Source organism: Vicia villosa, linkage group LG1, assembly GCF_029867415.1.
Source record: "Vicia villosa cultivar HV-30 ecotype Madison, WI linkage group LG1, Vvil1.0, whole genome shotgun sequence".
Lineage (NCBI taxonomy): Eukaryota > Viridiplantae > Streptophyta > Magnoliopsida > Fabales > Fabaceae > Vicia > Vicia villosa.
The window spans coordinates 203,727,688-203,744,437 of NC_081180.1; the positions used below are offsets into that span (position 1 = coordinate 203,727,688).

At 34.3% G+C, this 16,750-nt stretch overlaps 2 protein-coding genes across 4 annotated transcripts; one reads left to right on the plus strand and one right to left on the minus strand.

Moving 5' to 3' along the window:
• The first annotated feature begins 5,513 nt into the window (after positions 1-5,513).
• LOC131644818 (eukaryotic translation initiation factor 4E-1) lies at positions 5,514-7,987 on the plus strand. The gene is made up of 5 exons (XM_058915412.1): positions 5,514-5,858; positions 6,022-6,187; positions 6,276-6,401; positions 7,590-7,655; positions 7,748-7,987. The coding sequence occupies exons 1-5, from the start codon at positions 5,581-5,583 to the stop codon at positions 7,796-7,798; spliced, it is 687 nt and encodes a 228-aa protein (XP_058771395.1). The 5' UTR covers positions 5,514-5,580; the 3' UTR covers positions 7,799-7,987.
• Positions 7,988-8,571: 584 nt separating this feature from the next.
• LOC131644817 (transcription factor GTE11-like) lies at positions 8,572-12,745 on the minus strand. Of its 3 annotated transcripts, XM_058915411.1 has the most exons (11): positions 12,580-12,745; positions 12,020-12,070; positions 11,090-11,900; positions 10,694-10,754; positions 10,332-10,381; positions 10,186-10,243; positions 10,011-10,094; positions 9,795-9,916; positions 9,641-9,707; positions 9,194-9,315; positions 8,572-9,110 (listed from the first exon to the last, which is right to left on the minus strand). In XM_058915411.1, exons 3-11 carry the CDS (start codon positions 11,825-11,827, stop codon positions 8,856-8,858), a joined length of 1,557 nt encoding a protein of 518 aa, XP_058771394.1. In that variant the 5' UTR covers positions 11,828-11,900; positions 12,020-12,070; positions 12,580-12,745; the 3' UTR covers positions 8,572-8,855. The 3 variants fall into 3 exon arrangements, with proteins under 3 accessions (XP_058771394.1, XP_058771393.1, XP_058771392.1); XM_058915410.1 differs by lacking the exon at positions 12,020-12,070; XM_058915409.1 differs by lacking the exon at positions 12,020-12,070 and having other exon boundaries at positions 11,090-11,961.
• Between the last annotated feature and the right edge of the window lie 4,005 nt (positions 12,746-16,750).

Below are 16,750 nucleotides of genomic sequence, written 5' to 3' on the forward strand. Positions count from 1 at the left end.
CCCCTTTTACTATTTACTCATATGGCCCAAATACCATAAACCATTATTTATTCATTATTTTCACAAAATCTTTATAATTCTAATTATTAATTCAATATTCCAATTAAATTAATATTAAAATTATACGGGTGTTACATAACACACCATATTTTCTAATTTTAATTTAATCAGCAATTAAATTATTATTTGGAATTATTCGGTATTTGGTGGAATTATTTGGAAAGAATTATGAGATGAGCTATTGGGCCAAGTGTGGTGTTAGTAAAGAGGGGGTGCCATGTTAGTAAGCCATTTTCTAAAAATTATAATCTATTTTCATAAAATAAGAAAAATAAGGAAATTGGAAAATAGAAGAGGAAAACCTAATAGGAAGAAGGAGAGAGCTCATGGACAAAGACCTATTTTCGTATTCATGGTGCAGCCTTCACAAAACTAGTCATAACTCTCTACTCGTGGCTCCAAATCAGGCAATTCTTGAAGATTCGGATTCTACACGAAAATTCCTTCGATTTGATATATTAATTCGTGTCAGGGAAGTTCTTAATGAGGGAGATACACGAGTTTGAAGATTGGAGGTTCTTGCTGAAATTGGGGAAAAAGGGCTTACGGGTTTGATGGGGAAGACGGGGAAAAGTCCAGATTATTGACTAAGGTAAAGGGGGACTCTTCCGATTAACATCAATTATCGGGTTATGGATAATAGGACTGATATAGGTATATTATTTCATGTCAATTGAGTCGAATGATAGAGTTTGGGTTTTGGAATGTTTGTTGATAATTATTTGTTTTGATGAATCCCATGAATTTGGTGTTGTATGATGTTTGATGATGCATAATATATGTTATATGTGTGTATGATATATGTTGTGTGGCTGTTTTGTGGTGGTTGATCAACTTGAATCGATTTGGTCGAGGTTGAGGAATTTGAGATTCAGGTTCGTATGCTGTCATTTGCGATTGGGATCTCTGACCAGGTCAGTTCGCGCTGCGTCCAATTGTTCGCGCCGCGAACTGCTTGGCAGAAAGCTTAAGGACAATTATTTCACTCAGTTCGCGTCACGTCCCTTGTTGGCGCCGCGAAGGCGTCGATTCCTGGCAGCGCGTCGCGAACAATGTGTGGCGCCGAGTGCTGCTAGTGATTTTTGAAAAGTTAAAAGATGCATAACTTTCAAACTGTTGGCCCGTTTTAAGTGCCGTTTCGAGCAGGATGAAGCTTATGAACTATTCTTTGTGTTATAATGATGAAATAAGCAGTAGCTCAAATTTATTTTTAAACCATGATTTTCTTGTTTTGATGAATGATGTGTTGTGGACATATATGATGAGATATGACGATGCATGCTATGTTTAAAACATGAGTCGTGTGATGATTTGTTTGATTGTATGATGAAGCTTATGAGACATTCTATGTGATGATATGAGTATGATGTGAATATTTTGTTTGTTTGATGGACGATATATTGTTGATATATATGATGAGATGTGACTATATGAGATGTGTTGAATGATGTGAATACATGTATACTCTTATTATTGATAATGATGATTGGTGTAACTACATGTATGTTCTGTAATGATGATGATGATGATTGGATAGTATTTGAATGATTGTTAACATATGCAAACATGCTTGATGAAGATGATAATGATGATGGTTTGAGTATTGGATGATGTTACTCATAGACTTGACGAGGATATAAGTATGTTTCATATATGTTTGCATTCATTCATAATCATGTGTTGAGGGCTGAATCCAGATGATGTTGTGGATTCAGTGAAGGGCATAATTCCCATTGTGTGGAATTTGTGCTGGCAGGGCCGTATCTGGAAGATGTTGGATCGGTCGGTGGGTTAATCCCATTGATGATGTTGGTACCACATGCATAGTGTCAGTTGCATTCATATGCATGATTTTTATAACATGATTGGATGCTTTTCCAGTGTTATGATTTGAAGATGTGTTGGTTGTTATGATGATGAAACTTATCTGAATATCTGAATATAATACAATTGAGTGAATAATGTAACTATGATATGTTATTATTTATGACTCAATAACATTTGTTAGTTGTGAATGAGACTCACCCTTACTGTTGACATTTTCAGATTGGCGAGTCGTGGCTTTTGGCTTTGGTGAGGATAGCTCATAGGCCAGTTTGTTTAAGTATAGTGTCGGTGTCATGCTCTGATATTGTAACACTAGGGAACGCTAGTTAGAGTCTATGATGATACTCTATTATGTAGTTATTGTATTAATTTTGTGGGATATTGCATAGATGATGTTATGCTTATCCGTATGATGAATATTCCGCTGTGTAGAAACATGATTTTATTAAATTGATGATTGTTCCTTAGCGAAAGCATGCCAAGTGAGTTATAATAAATTGTTTTATTGAGTTGTGGCACCCTTGTTTTCATGTTTACTCTGAAAATTTTATATAATTTCCGCGGGGTTTAGAAGGGTGTTACAAATCCCTTCGAGTACGAAGGACGTGAGGGGTGCTAGCACCTTCCCCTTGCGTAATCGACCCCCTTACCCTCTACTCTGGTCGTGAGACCATTGCTCCTTGTTTTGTGGTTTACTAGCATTCCCTTCCTTTTCAGGATAAATATGTTAGTGGCGACTCTGTTGATTTTCGCGGTAGCGACATATATAATAAACTCATCTTCTAGAATATGTTTGGTAAGCAAAATGAAAGTTGCAATGTACGAGGAACAACATTAACAATAACATATCTATCAAACACATCATATAATAGCACAAACAAAAACATTTATCAACAAATACAATACATTACCCTTAACAAAATAACAACATACCTCAACAAAAACATCAACATACTTCAACAAAAACATCTAAAATAACACAAACAACAACATTTATCAACAAAAACAAAAAAATTGCCTTAACAAAACAACAACATACCTCAACAATATGAGTTTGGGTTTTAGTGTGGTATGCTGAGATGCATTCGGATTTCAATATCCGTAAGTTTTTAATTCAGATTTAAATATCTAGACCTATTTTCAACTTAGATTTGATGTGATTCAATGAGAGTTTAATGTGTATTTGGTGCATCCGAAGATTGAAATAAGAATTCTAAAGATAATTTTAGAATTTCTTCAGGAGTATAACATGGGGTGTAATGAGTAATGCCTATATAAATATGGCCCTCATAAAGATTTAAACATCTACCTCCCACCCCATATGTACGTCCCACGTCCCCAATCGTATGAAAAAACAAATATGTCACTTTTACCAATAAATAAAAAGCAAAATATTTTGACTTATTTGTACATTTTGTATATAAAAATTTTCTAAAAATTTATGCATATATCTTCCTTTGAAGTCAAGAAAAACAAATATTATTTTAAAAAGACACAATTGTACCACACATTATGTAATTGGAAAATGCATAGCCAACAATACATATATGTGATTTTTCTATATTGTAAGTGAAAAATGCGATGAGGTTGAATTTTCCCTTATATTTATACATTATGTGCCAAAATGGCCAACAATATATAGATGTGATTTTTATGTACTGTAAGTGAAAAATGCGATAGGCTGGATTGTTTTCACATATTTCCCTTCAGGAGAGACTTTAAGTTGAGTCCCTTATGTAATTTGAAGTCGAGATCCTCAAAAGAGACTATAAGCTGAGTCACTTAGGAGAGAATTTAATTTGAGTCCCTCAAGCGAGACTTCAAGTTAAGTACCTCTTGTGAGACTTTAAGTTAAGTCCCTCAGGTGAGATTTTAAGTTGAGTACCTCATGCGATACTTTAAGTTAATTCCATCAGGCGATACTTTAAGTTGATTCCCATAGGCGGGACTTTAAGTTGAGTCCCTCGAGCAATACTTTAAGTTGGGGGTAGAAATAATCTTCCAATGGAAGTCCTACAATTATATTATCCTTTGAGAGAAACAAGGATCTTCCAATGGAATTCCAACATTTATACTACTTAAAAAATAGAATAACCTGGTGTAAATATGGTAGCAATTAGTTTTTAAAAGGATTTGTACATTGACTAGCTAATCTTCTTTTGCCCAAAAACAATAATAGAAAAATAGCTAATTATAATAATATCTAAGGTTAACTAAGTTCCATGTCCCTAGGATGAGTCATTCGTTCAGCTTTTTAAGCTTGTAGGCACCATTAGTAGTTTTTGATAGACAAGATATGGGTCATCTCAGTTGGGTTGTGGGTTTCCCTTCTAGGCAAGCACAATTACCTGCTTGAGCACAAGGTCGCATTCTTGTATCTCTCTCAGGACCACCTTTGAATTGTATCTTCTGGTTGTCTTTTACTTGGCAAAAAATTCCCTTATGTAGGTGATGTCTTGAGTATCATCAATTAGGTCGACTACGCATATAAGCCCCACCCTAATCTCCTCTTCATTGAATTGAGAACGCCTTTATGTAGGTGTATTGATTTCAACATGTAGCATGACTTCAAATTCGTATATGATTGTGAATGAAGTCTCTTTAATAAAGTTGTTCATCCCGTAGTCCTTTAACTTTATCCAATTTTTTCTTTATGCCTCCCAATATCACTTTGTTTGTCGACTCAGCCTTCCAGTTTGCCTGTGGGTAGACAACACAGATAAATTTTATCTGCAAACCACACGATAAAAATCGATCACAACGAAGCTAGCGTGTTGAGTATCACATTCTAAAATAATTACTCCTAGTAAACCGAATTTGCACATGAGTCATTGCCAATAAAAGCAACAAACTCTTTTCTATCGTGATCTTGAAGACGACTTTGGCTTCTATCCACTTTGTGAAGTAGTCTACCCAGTTGAACAAAAATTGTAGTTTCCAAGTGCCAGTGAGAAAGGACCTAAAATGCACACTCCTCATTTATAAAACAACCAAGGCAAGATGACAAAGTGGAGAATCTCAACTGTTGCATGATGCAAATTAGAGTTCTTCTTAATGAATATTGTGTTGTCCTTCATCATAGTGGGACATAATAGTCTGTCCTTAGTAATTTGTGGGTCAAGGCTCGCCCAACAATATGATTTTCGCAAGTCCCCCTGATATACCTCTGCGAGAACTAATTAGCGTGCTTCTTAATGAATGTTGCGTTGTCCTTCATCAGAGTGGGACATAATAGTCTATACTTAGTAATTTGTGGACCAAGGCTCGTCCAACAATATGATTTCCACAAGTCCCTCTGATGTACCTCTGTGAGAACTAATACGATTTTATGCTCTCCTAGACATCTTAATATGAGAGAACTCCTTTCCATTTTGTAAAACTTCTCTAGCATCTAGGTGTACTTTGCTGCGTGTTATCGAATTTTCTTAGCTTCTAACTCTACTGGAGGTAGATAACTCTGAAAAAATAGAATTTTTTTCAATGATAAAAGATTAGGAACAATTCTAATTTAGTCCCTTTTTTCGGAGGTGAGAGTTAAATGGAAGGTGTGGGAAGTAGATTTTCCCCTTTATAACTTACCAACCAAGCCCATTAGCATCACTTCACCTTCAATTTTTTCATTAAAACCACTAAACGAGTGAACTCGCAGCTCATTTGCATTTGGGAATTGAGAAAGAAAACGAGAGCGCAAAAATGGTTGTAGAAGACACCCCCAAATCCATCATCACCGACGATCAAATCACAGCAAACCCTAATCGGGCCATCGAAGACGACAACAATATCGAAGAAGGAGAGATCCTCGATGAAGACGATTCCTCCGCCACTTCCAAGCCCGTCGTTCACCAATCTCACCCCCTCGAGAATTCTTGGACTTTCTGGTTCGATACCCCTGCAGCAAAATCCAAACAAGCCGCTTGGGGTAGCTCAATGCGACCCATCTACACTTTTTCAACTGTTGAAGAGTTTTGGAGGTAAAGCTTCAATCTTTTCACTTTTTGGTATTTAGGGTTTCACACAAAATTGTTAATTTATTGTTTGAATAGTTTTGGAGGTATAGCTTCAATCTTGACGAATTTAGGTATTTAGGGTTTCACACAGAATGGTTAATTTATTGTTGCTTGGATCTTTTTTCAGCATTTACAATAACATTCATCATCCTAGTAAGTTGGCCGTGGGAGCAGATTTCTATTGTTTCAAGCATAAAATTGAACCGAAATGGGAGGATCCCATTTGTGCTAATGGTGGGAAATGGACTGCCAACTATCAGAAGGGAAAATCTGATACCAATTGGTTATATACGGTATGATTTTGAATCTTGTTGAGTGTGTTTGTTTTGATTATTTATTGTGAAAGATTGGTTATGCTTTTTTTTTTCTTGATAACTGAAGTTGTTGGCAATGATTGGAGAACAATTTGATCATGGAGATGAAATTTGCGGAGCGGTTGTTAATGTAAGGGGTAGGGCTGAGAAGATTTCTATTTGGACTAAGAATGCTTCAAATGAAGCTGCTCAGGTAATTTCTTGGTTTTTTGTTTTCTTCTTTTGGTTGTATAGGAACTAGATGGTTGTTATGATGTTAATCAGTAATTTTCTAACTTCTTTGAACTAAATATATGCATTTGTTATGTGAATCTGAGTGTCACCGCAATGAATGAAAGACCTATAGGAGCTAGATGGTTCTTGTGAAAGCATATATTCCCATTTCATAAACTTCTTTAATGAACAGTTTTCACATTTTTGTTGTTTCAATGCCTGTATTTCTTGTTTTCCTGTAATACCCAATTGTTTTGACTGAACTACCAATTTTGTCTCTGAAATTAGAGATGTTGGGCAATTTAGGCCCGGTAATGCTAAATTTCCTAATGATCTCTGATATTGAAAATCCTCGAGAACATTAGTCCTTTTGGGTCAGTCATTTAAGTCCTTAAAATTATCATGGAGGGGCTGTTGTGATTGAGAATTTAAATTTCAGAGCTTACCTAGTAGTTTCTAGTGTAGTCAAGATTGAGTGGATCGTAAAATCTTACGTCCCATAGGTGCCTGAGTGGTCACGCTATGATCAGAGAAAGCTGTTGTGGTCTAGATCTAGCTTTTTTGAAGCAAGATGTAAAAAAAACATGCTGGGTCTATTTTTGCGCTCGGATTATAATTTCCATGTTTTTGTGTATGTGTGTGTATATGAAATCCATTTTTTTTTGTAGGATCTTATGTGCCATGCTGTCGATCCGAGTTTTACAATCTTTCGCAAACTGATCGATCCGAGTTTTACAATCTTTCACAAACTGATCGATCCTATTTAAGATCTTGTGCTTTACTATATTGGTAGTTTAATTGATTTCGAGGGCCAATTATCTGGCTGTAGTGTTTTACTTGCTGTATATGTCATGTCAGAAGTATGGAGGATGAATGCAAGATTATACCATGTGTTGTGATAATTCCATTTAGCTTACTCTTGAACTTGCCAAACTAGCTTTTTTTTATGACTTTATTATGCCACATGATTATACCGTATGTTGTGACAATTCCATACAATTTACTCTTGAACTTGCCAAGCTAGCTTTCTGTTGTGATTTATGTCACTGACAATTAACAATATACCATATCTATCATTTTGTATGCTTGTGCTGGTGTCTGTTTGAATCTTCTGACTGAATTTCTAGCAACTTGAGGAACATGTAAACTTAATTTTGTTATATTTCAGGTGAGCATTGGAAAACAGTGGAAGGAGTTTCTTGATTATAATGAGACCATGGGCTTTATATTTCATGTAAGTAGAACTACCTGCGTGCTTTCACATATTTGCATCACACCATCTAAAATCAGCCTAACTTTTGTTTTTGCATTATGCTATTTTTGCAGGATGATGCAAGGAAGCTCGACAGAAATGCTAAAAACAAATATGTTGTATGAACTGTATAGCGTTCTTACATGGTAGCAAACTAGCAATTGCATGAGAGTTGCCTCTCCCGTGTTCAATATGTTGCTTAATGCTTTTCTAAGCCTTTTAAATCTCATCTTGAGTAGTATTTCCAGATTTGTGTACGGATAATCTTTTTGATTGTAGACTATGTTTCATCAATAATAGAGTGATTTAGTTAATTGCTTTTTCTGATTGGATGGGGACAAATTCTTACATATCCAAGAGTTTGAATATCTGCTAGAACTTTTTTTGCCTTTTAAGTTTTGGAAGTTGCTTCTGTTTTGATTGTAAACTTGTGAGTGAAAATTTGGACTAAATACCACCTCTACTCAGGCGATTTGTTTGTCGTGGAATTACCTAACTTCGAATAAGTGCTTTTTTGTTGAGTCTTCCATGGAGCCTCAACAAAACAAAATAGATAATCCACCACAGAAAATACCACCTTTATTCTATTGCAGCCGGAGGTATGTTGCAGAATTTGGAACTTCAACCTTGGTTTGGGAGTTTGGAGGGAAGAGGATTGCAAAATTTGGCACTTCAACCGTTTTGTTGTTTGGATAGGAGATGGGATTATAATTGGAGAGAATTTGTAAAATAAAAAATAGATATCTATCTTACTTAATTTTAGAATATTATAATAGCAAATTATATTTGAAGAATTTAGGTATAATTCCTTCATACTTTACTCGTCTATGAATAAAAAATCCTTAATTTACAAGTGTTTCAACCTAAACAGAATTAAGTGTTATTTCGCGTTCATCAATAGCATAAAATATATTCAGACTGATTAATATTGAGAATGAAGTGCATAATCACAATATTTTCAGTTTTAAGCATAATCTCAACATTTTTATATCACAGACAAACACCAAGTCTACCGTAGTTTCTAAATTGAAAGAGAGGAGCCTCCATGTCGATCCCATCAGGACTTTTTTTATATTCCAATAATAGGGCACACACGTGATCAAAGACCTGATTACAATTATTGTATGATTCCTGTCTAGAGGAGGATATATAAACAATCAATACTGGCAGAACAAAGGTTTGTCAAAAAATTTCCCCTTCCTCCCAGACTCCTCCCCCATTCAGAACCTCCTCATCTTCATCTGCGACATAATCATCCTTGATGAATAAACCGAGTCGCTCCAATGGGTTCTCAAACTGAAGTTTATCCAATCTCCCCATTGCAGTTCTGTAGCCATTTCTACCACCCAGAGCTTTATAAGATAGCGTACAGCCACTCAAACTTTCCAGTTCTTTTACAATCTCCAAATTATGTTCAATGTCAACAGATCTTTTCATCTACAAAAGACAGAGTCAACATTCATTTTGCTAATATACAGAATGAGTTGCAACATACATATAAATGAGACAAGAATATTAACCTTTTCTATTGCAGCTCGGGCTGCTTCTCTTTCCTTTTCTATTTGTTGCCTTGTTTCTTCTTCCGCTCTCATTCTTGCAGCTGCTTCAGCAGTTTTAATTTGGGCTTCTATCCTTGCTTGTTCTGTTATGCAGAGCATATCAGGAAGGGTGGTAATCATAAATGAATTAAATTCTATTCTACCCATCTCAGCATAAAAAAACCACCTTAAAGAATCTAAGAACAAACACTTCAAAAACGTGCACATCATATTATATTGCCTACCAATCCAAAATCACATAATACTCCCATCTGTCTTACAGTTAGTGTCACACTTCAAAAACAATTGTACCATCTAATATTATATTCAGAGTTCCCAAGTCATTATATTTCACTTTGTATTTATTATAAAACAAGTACACATGTTCTATCAAATTAAATTGTCTTCCAAGTAAGAGATAATATTCACCTTCCCGTTGTATCCTTTCCAGTCTTTCCTTTTCAAGCTGCATTTTCAGAGGATCACATTTGTCGCCCTGAAATGAGCAATGACAAATATATTAATAAACACTACATTTCAAAAATAACTTTTTGCTAAGGCAAGAGTAGAGAGAAAGCCATACATGTTCAAGAAGAGTCTTTTGTTGTGCTTTCAATATGGTATCCGCAAAGCGACTCTTGAGCATAGCAGCACGGAGAGCCTTTTTAGGGGAAAGCTGGACAGGAAGAACGGCAGTGCTCCATACTAAAAACACACAAAAAATAGAAACATATCACTGTCAGACCTCATAAAAAATCAAATGTAATCGAGGCTTAATTTAATAGGCAGAGAAACTGACCTTCACCAGAAGAGGCGTCAGTAGCAAGAGTTGTATGCTGAGAACTAGGACATGTGTGTTCACTATCTAAAGAACTTACAGCCCCTTTACATAATATCAACATCAAGTATACCATATCAGCAGTAACGTAAGGGGGTAGAGAACATAATATTTTACAAATCATAATTCTTCTCACCATCAGAACCAGGATCAGATTTCCTCTGCAAAGGTGATGTAATTTTAGTCTTGCAGTCCTGGTAAAGATATAAATTCTTATTAGACTTGAGTGACAGGAATATCTTAACGTTACATCTAATTTTGCTGATGGTATGTTAGTAAAACCTGTCTCAAAGCAGCAGCACTACTTGTTGTAGGTTCCCTATCTTCAGATCCTTTAGAAGACATAACAAAGTCAAACCACAAGTTAATCAAGCAACCAATAACACAATAAGCACTTATTCAAACACAAGATTGTCTAATTATGTGATGGCCTAGGAGTTAAAATTGCTAGAAATGACACAACAGCGTGTGATATCACAATAGATATTACGCTTGCATGCAACAACGAAAGACATGCTTTGCTTAATAGAGCTTGAACCAGAGAGCTGTTCTTAATCATGATTACATTTTCCGCCTATGGAATACATAACTCTTAGCTCTTCTACATAACCATAAGCCTATACAGTGCCCCTAATGCATCATACCTTTAATCAAGTCCTTCTGAAGTGGTTTGCAAGGAATCTGTGATAATTTAGGTGCCTCCACCTATGTACAAAGCATTGTCAATATACATCTATCAAAAATACATACAAGAAACAAAAGTTCCATCTCATATTAGGGTGACTGTGGGTAACAAAGTTGGCAGAAGCATAAATTTCATAACAATTAATGTAAATATATTGCATCGTTGCATATTTAAATACACCCTCCATTCTCTTTTATTAGCAAATTTGACTTTTTACATTCATTCAATAAATGATGTATTTATACTATATATGGACTAGATACATCATTTATTCAATGAATCTAAAAAGAAAATTTTGCTTATAATAAGGAATGGAGGGAGGAAGGCTTTTTTCCTCACAGAATACAACACTTACTTTAGCATCTCTTGGTGTCAATGAACTAATCTTATGAATTCCTTTGTGTTCAGATGCTCGGGACCTTTTGGTCAAGGAATCTTTATGCCGGGATTGGGTACCAATACAACTTTTTCTCACAGTTTCTTTAATTATTCCAGTCTCATTTTTACCATGTACACTTTTCCCGAGCTCATCTTCACAATTCCATTTTTTATCCATATCTTTCCATTTTCTGTCAAACAATTTGTTGAGATCATTTGCCATCAAATGAACATCGTTGCTTGGAGGATTATATGTCATGGCATTTGAAAAGGTCAATCTGACATCAGCTGCAAACTCCTCTTTGCTATAATAAACATTTTTCTCCAACTTGGATTTAATTGTGCCTAAATCCATGGGATGAGATATGACCATAAAATAATCTGGAATGTTCAACGCTACAGGATCCACTGGCTTCATAAACACCCAACTATATTGATGAGATGATAAGCATTTGAGGATTGCAGCACACATCTGTGACCCTTTCCGATCAATCTTCTGCCTTTTATTCTTTGGACCCTCAATATTCCCGGATGGTTCTCTTTTCTTGGAATATAGTGGTGAGGACTTTTTGATAGAATTACAAGGTCTATTTGCATCAAGTTGAGACACTTTCTCTCCAAACTGACATTTTGGCCCAGAAACAACCTCTATCCTTTTGGTAGAGAATTTGATCTTCAACTTTGTAGTTGGTGCAATAGTCTCCGTAGCAATCATGGTTGATATAAACGGTGAGTGCGATGACACTCTCCAAATTTCCAAGTTCTCAAAAGTCAGAAGACTTTAACTCCTTTGACACAAAGGCATCAACAAAACTATCAGTCCATATGAAAACAGATCACCTGGACAGCCTGAATAAACACATCAAAAAGACAAAAGCCACCATAAATTTCAAATCAAAATACTTACCTCTCTATAAAGATATCGGAAACTAACATTCAGATGGTTTTTCCTAAGGACCTTCAAATATTTGAGTAAACAGTTATAGGGTTTAATTCTTAAACACGGTCGCACAAATATTTTTTCAATCATAATCCTCAAATATGTACAACCATTTGACTCTAATCATAATATTGACTCTAAACATTTGATTATTGTTCATTAAGAGAGTATAAACTTTCAATATATCAAAGATTCAAAATTGGAGACAAATTCACCGACCCAATAACGATATGAAGCAATACACGAAATCACAAAGCATTATAACCGACAAATCTCACTAGATCAAGTAATCAAAAAAAGTAAAACAATACCTCAATTTCACACCAAAATCGAAAATTGGAGAGAAATTTATCCAACCCAGGTTTCAAATCGAACAAAAAAGCATTAATAAGAGGAAAGAAACACCGAAAATTGAAATCTTTTCGGTTAGCCAACGAAACCCAAAGAACAAAACAAACAACAAGAACAAAACAGAAAGAACGGAAAATCGAGAGATGGAGAAGAATTAGGGTTTGAAGAGGAAGTACCTTAGCTGAACCGGAGATGAAGGGCTGCGCAACCCTAGTCGAACGTCGACGGAAAGAGGAAGAAGAGAAACGGCAGCACTGCGATTTAGGGTTTTTAGTTATCTATAGACACTACGCGTGAGTGAGATTGACTTTTGGGATTTTTTGGTTTTGGACTGATATTTTTGGTTTTTTATATATGGGACTCGACTATTTTATAGTGCTACTTCTTAGTGCAAAAATAAAAAGGCAGTTATTTATTTTGTTTTGATGATCGAAATACAAATGATGTGGATCATGTGATTTATGGAAAATATTGATATTGATTTTATTTTATTTTATTTTTATAAAATATTTATGAGATTAATATTTATATGCACTTAATCAAATCACTTTATGATATTTTGATTAAATTTAATAAATATTTATTTAACCTGATTTGATTTGAAAAAATAATATAGAAATGAATATAACACATAATTTTATAAATAATTAATCACAATTTTTTATTAATTAAAAAAATTATCTCTCTTTTATTATTACCATCATCCCATAATTTTAATTTAAAAAAATATCTCTCTTTGATTGTTTCTAAGAATATGGATATAAGTGTGTTTCTAGACAAAATATTTCTCTTTGATTTGATGCATATTGTTAATTTAGGTTTCAACTACCTAACTAAGAATGAAACATGCCTAAGAACACTCTAATTTACCCTTCATCAAATGATAATTTTACACTAAAAGATGCCCTTATAAGTAATTGACTAATTCATTTTATACGGACCAATCACATGCACTCCTTTAGCCAAGTGGCAAATCCTTTCATTTATGTTTTACAGTTTCATATCTTTTAACCATACTTGTTTCTCTCTCTTCATCTCCATACAGACTCTCTCCTCTCGCCTTTCTTTCCCTCTCCCTAACCCTAGCCGCCGCATCCCTTTTCTCTACCATACATGCGACCATTACCACCTCCGATTGAAAAACCATTCCCATATTCGTTCTCCCTATCTCAAGACCTTCCTAATGAACCGAATCGATTTTGTTTCGGCAAATTTTGTCGTCGGCCACCACTTCTCATTTTCCGACCGTCACAACTCGAAATGAAAAAAGAAAACATTTTTCTTTCTCTTCTCCTCGCTCTCTTTAGAGATCCAAACATCTTTCAGTTCTATCTTGGTGAGTTCTTTGATGTTTTTTTATTTATATTTTAAATACCTTGTAGAAGATGATCCTGGTGATGTAGAATTTGAACCTACAACAAGTCATCATGATGCAAACAAGGTGGTCTATTTTTGGTTATTCATTATCATAGTTCATAATATTAAGGTTTGATGCTTTGGCAAATGTTTTTGATACTCAACTGTGTTTAAATTATGCATAACATGGTGAAGATCTTCAAGTTCTCCATTAAGAAGTGGGACAAGAGTGTGTACCTCATCATTTCCACTTTACAGATGAGTATAATCTTTGGAATAGGGGTAACTGTATAGTAACAATGCTAATGTATCTATAAATTCATAAGATCTCTTGAAGCTTTTCTCTCATTAATTTTTTACCTCGAGTGTTTGTGACATTTTGATGTTTTATTCTTTTCATTTTGATTTCAAATTGCAGATTGAACCATTTAAATGAAAAAAAAAGCATAATTATTCTTGTTTCTGAAAGTTTATATACTGAAGTTTAAATTGCTGGTAAAATTTATTTACTGAAGTTTTTTTTACTATTTTGAAAACATGAACTTCAAGCATAGATTGTGCTAACGTACCCCATCCTTTCTAGCAGTTTTGTGCCATGTCTTCAGCTTCAATGAACAAGTTATTGAGATTTAAAATATATCTGTTTTGGGATGATGCATGCCTGGTTTTTGTTGAAGAACACTTTGAAAATATAGGCATCTTAAATGTTGAATATCATTCTTTTTAATTGCAGAGGGGATTTGATTTCGTGAATTTGCAATATGACATCATTCTTGAACCCTGAGAGTGCCCTCAAAAGGGCGGAAGGTTTGTTCAAATGATGATTTTAGTTTTTTGTTTTTATGTTTGTGTTGATTGAATGGCTTATAATTTGATGTATATAATTGATCAATGTCGGGTAGAAGCATGATGCTCTGCAGATCTGCACGACCTTTTAACTTCGAAACGATACTGAGTATGGCAGAAAACTCTTAACGGATTATGTTTAAGTATGTATAGTTGTGTGAGGACACGGGGAAAGGACGGTTTGCTACGGACGGGCTTATTCAGTACCGTTATCATATGTCAGCAAGTGAATTTTAGTTCACTGGAGGGCATTAAGCATTTCATGCACCTGTCATGTTGTAAATTTTTCTTGGCTTAACCTATCAATATTCTTGATATTTATCTTTAAAGAAATAATGTTTTTGCCTTAACAGTGACAGACAATTATTCCCAATTGATAGAAATTAATTGCTTGACATGTGGGATATGTTGTTTATGTTACTCATCAACTTATTCTTCTTTATCATTTCCTATACTTGTAAGTTTTATTATGATAACAATAATTTAGGATGCACACTTGCTTTATGTCAAAAACTTATAGTATAGACTCTGTTGCAAGGGGAAGATGGCAGCCCACTGAGCTTTCCAGTTTTGTAAGCAATATAAAAGAACAGCTGAGTTCAGAAGACTTTGTGAAATCATTTGGTTGATCTTAACAAGTATCAGGACCAACGAGACTGACCTGGTCTTTTTTCTCCTGAAAAGCTTGCAATTGTATCTTGATACAAGATTTGAGCAGCTGAAAATTGCCACTAAGCTTGAACTCTGGAAGGTTTGAAACTTCTCAATTTCGCACATCTTCAAGTTATTTGTTTTAATGATGTTGGTCGACATGAGACAATTTGTTGCATGCAGGAAACCTTTAGGTCTGTTGAAGATATACATGGGTTAATGTGCATGGTCAAAGATACTGGGAAAAATGTTGATGTTGTGGAAGCATAGTTCTTGCTCCTTTTGAGATTCCACTTTGTTGGTAATGCAACATCTTTGTATTCAAGTTTTGTTTTTGTCGAATAATCTTGGTGTATTTTTTGTATAAATGGGATTATGGTAGTTTCTCTAATGGAAGATTCTTTAGGCCTATTTGAATTTATGGACAAAGAATGTCATGTGAAAATATTGTTTTAATAATGTTATTATTATTTTGTGTTTTGATTGGAGGAAATTAGTGTGTTTTTGGTTTAGCATTTTCTTAGAGACAGTAGAACTTAAATAATGACAAGCATAGCGCGTATATTTTGTAGATGTTTTCACATTTTGATTTTGAATAAAAAAATTGATTTAATGAATGATAGTTACTTGAAGATATGAATATTAACTCTTTCTTGAGTTGAACCTTTTGTGAAAAACTATCCAATGTTTGTGTTTTGTTGCTAGCAACAATGAATCTATTTCCATTATATGATAAATGTTCCTCTATTGTTCCATTTTCAAACACTGTCCAATTCTCTATGTTGTGATCTAAGTCATATATGTATGATAATTGGTGAGCTTTTATGTACAATAATTGCTTATTTAAACTTAGGGATGGCAAGAAGACCCAAACCCGCGGGGCCCACCCGAACCTGAGTCAACAAGTAAAAACCCGAATTGACTGGATTTGGATTCGGGTTCGGGTTTGAGTAGTGCAAAACCCGCACCCGAAATCACACCCGTATATATATATATATATATATATATATATATATATATATATATATATATATATATATATATATATATATATATATATATATATATATATATATATATATATATATATATATATATATATATATATATATATATATATATATATATATATGAGGAGGGTTATATTGACTCCAAGAGTAAGTTATAATAACTTACTCCACATCTTGACCATTAATTCTTTTCAATCTAATGGTTAAAAATAACAAGTCATTAAATGTGGAAAGAGAAAACTATTCCGTATTATTTTTAACCATTAGATTGAAAAGAATTAATGGTCAAGATGTGGAGTAAGTTATTATAACTTACTCTTGGAGTCAATATAACCCTCATATATATATATATATATATATATATATATATATATATATATTATATTAATATTATATAGGCGTGGGTGTTATTTTTCCACCTGAACACCCTTTGGGTTTGGGTTCGGGTGTTGATTTCGGGTGCGGATTTGGGTAGTGTGAAACC

Coding starts and splice junctions, on each gene's coding strand:
- LOC131644818 (XM_058915412.1), top strand. CDS start 5,581: ATGGTTGTAGAAGACACCCCCAAATCCATCATCACCGACGATCAAATC. Junction 6,402..7,589: donor CTTCAAATGAAGCTGCTCAG/GTAATTTCTTGG, acceptor GTTATATTTCAG/GTGAGCATTGGAAAACAGTG. Junction 7,656..7,747: donor CCATGGGCTTTATATTTCAT/GTAAGTAGAACT, acceptor CTATTTTTGCAG/GATGATGCAAGGAAGCTCGA.
- LOC131644817 (XM_058915410.1), bottom strand. CDS start 11,827: ATGATTGCTACGGAGACTATTGCACCAACTACAAAGTTGAAGATCAAA. Junction 10,755..11,089: donor TGACACCAAGAGATGCTAAA/GTAAGTGTTGTA, acceptor CTTTGTACATAG/GTGGAGGCACCTAAATTATC. Junction 10,382..10,693: donor TCAGAAGGACTTGATTAAAG/GTATGATGCATT, acceptor TGTCTTCTAAAG/GATCTGAAGATAGGGAACCT.